Consider the following 1,929-nt stretch of genomic DNA (forward strand, 5'->3'; position numbering starts at 1 on the left):
AGGACAAGATGCGGGAAGCAAGACTCAGATGGTTCGGGCACATTCAAAGGAGGAGCACCGAGGCACCGGTGAGGAGGTGTGAACGACTGGCTGTGGTGGGCATGAGGAGAGGTAGAGGGAGACCTAAGAAGTATTGGGGAGAGGTGATCAGGCAGGACATGACGAGACTTAGGATTACTGAGGACATGACCCTTGACAGAGAATTGTGGAGGTCGAGCATTAAAGTTGTAGGCTAGGGGAAGCTGTGAGTATTTCTACAGCGCACTAAAGTGAGACTAGCCAGTTAGGAGTTAGTCTTAGGATGCTACTGGTCAGCTACTGATGCAGGGCTTTATCTGCTGGATATTATTATATCTTCCATCTTTTTCGTACTTCCTATATTTCTTATATTGTTGTTATTTTATTTTATTTTATGTTATGTTATGTTATTTTATTATGAGTCTATTGATAGTACTAATATATCGTCTCTTGTCGCTTTCTTGAGCCGAGGGTCTCCTGGAAACAGTCTCTCTGCCCCTCGGGGTAGGGGTAAAGTCTGCGTACATATTATCCTCCCCAGACCCCCCTAGTGGGATTATCTGGGATGTTGTTGTTGTTGATGACTTGGTAATGCAGCAGCCTAATTATCCACACTTTGTTTAGGGGAAGTTTGAAGACGGATTCAAACAAATTTTGATCTATAAATAGGCACACCTCGCTAATCATATTTCTTACAGATAAACAAATTGTTTCAATATATACAGAGTTGTTTCTAATTTGCAATGGCTCTCAAGTCCTTTGTATTAACCATTGCCATTTTGGCTATTGTCTCTTCAATAAGCCATGCATCTGATCCTAGTCCTTTGCAAGATTTTTGTGTTGCTGTTAACGACTCTATGGCTGCTGGTAAATTTGCAGAATTTGATTGTTTGTTTTTCACTTGTATTTGTTGTTATTTTCACTTACTAATAATGATTTTTACGCAGTTTTCGTGAATGGAAAAATATGCAAGGATCCGAAGGTTGTCAATGCTGATGACTTCTTCAAATCAGGCCTAAACATACCTGGAAATACTTCAAATCAAGTCGGATCAGCTGTAACTGCTGTGAACGTCGGCAACTTACCTGGACTCAACACTCTGGGCATTTCGTTAGTTCGTATTGATTATGCACCATATGGTCTCAACCCACCTCATACTCATCCTAGAGCAACTGAGGTTCTTGCTGTACTCGAGGGCACTCTCTATGTCGGTTTTGTCCTTTCAAATCCCGGACCAAATATGAAGAACAAACTCTTTACAAAGATTCTAAAACCTGGAGATGTGTTTGTTTTCCCAATAGGTCTCATTCATTTCCAATTTAATGTGGGAAAGACTAAGGCTGTTGCATTTGCTGGACTCAGTAGCCAAAATCCAGGAGTTATCACTATTGCTAATACAGTTTTTGGCTCAGATCCACAAATTAATGATGATGTTCTCGCCAAAGCGTTCCAAGTTGATAAGAAAGTGATCGATTATCTCCAATCACAATTCTGGTGGGACAACAACAACTAAATTTATACAAGCCAAATAATACTATGATGTTATTATTTATGCTTGTTTTTGGAATTTAAGAAATTATAAATAAAATTCAGGATCTAGTCCTTTGGATTGGTTTTCCTTGATCTTTTGTATTGGATGTACTAAAGGACAAATTTTTTACAGTTTGTTTTCGTATAAGTTATATTTATCGTTTGTTGTGGTTATGTTCTCTGACAAATACATCAGCTTATTTTGCTCTACACAATTATTGGCATGCTTATGATAAAAAAGAATGAGACGTTTCTGAATACAATAGATTAGCACTCAATTATTTGCTGTGACATTTAGAAAAAGATACGGTAAGCAAGTTTTGAGGTGTTCGTCGGTCAGTACGGTATGGTATTTAGTTATTTCTGTTAGGTATTTTCGGT

At 38.5% G+C, this 1,929-nt stretch overlaps 1 protein-coding gene across 1 annotated transcript; it reads left to right on the forward strand.

Annotated features, from left to right (window-relative positions):
- The first annotated feature begins 699 nt into the window (after window positions 1-699).
- Window positions 700-1,722, forward strand: LOC104234291 (putative germin-like protein 2-1). The gene is made up of 2 exons (XM_009787825.2): window positions 700-885; window positions 966-1,722. Exons 1-2 carry the CDS (start codon window positions 762-764, stop codon window positions 1,529-1,531), a joined length of 690 nt encoding a protein of 229 aa, XP_009786127.1. The 5' UTR covers window positions 700-761; the 3' UTR covers window positions 1,532-1,722.
- Window positions 1,723-1,929: the final 207 nt, after the last annotated feature.

Source organism: Nicotiana sylvestris, chromosome 1 (assembly GCF_000393655.2).
Source record: "Nicotiana sylvestris chromosome 1, ASM39365v2, whole genome shotgun sequence".
Taxonomy (NCBI): domain Eukaryota; kingdom Viridiplantae; phylum Streptophyta; class Magnoliopsida; order Solanales; family Solanaceae; genus Nicotiana; species Nicotiana sylvestris.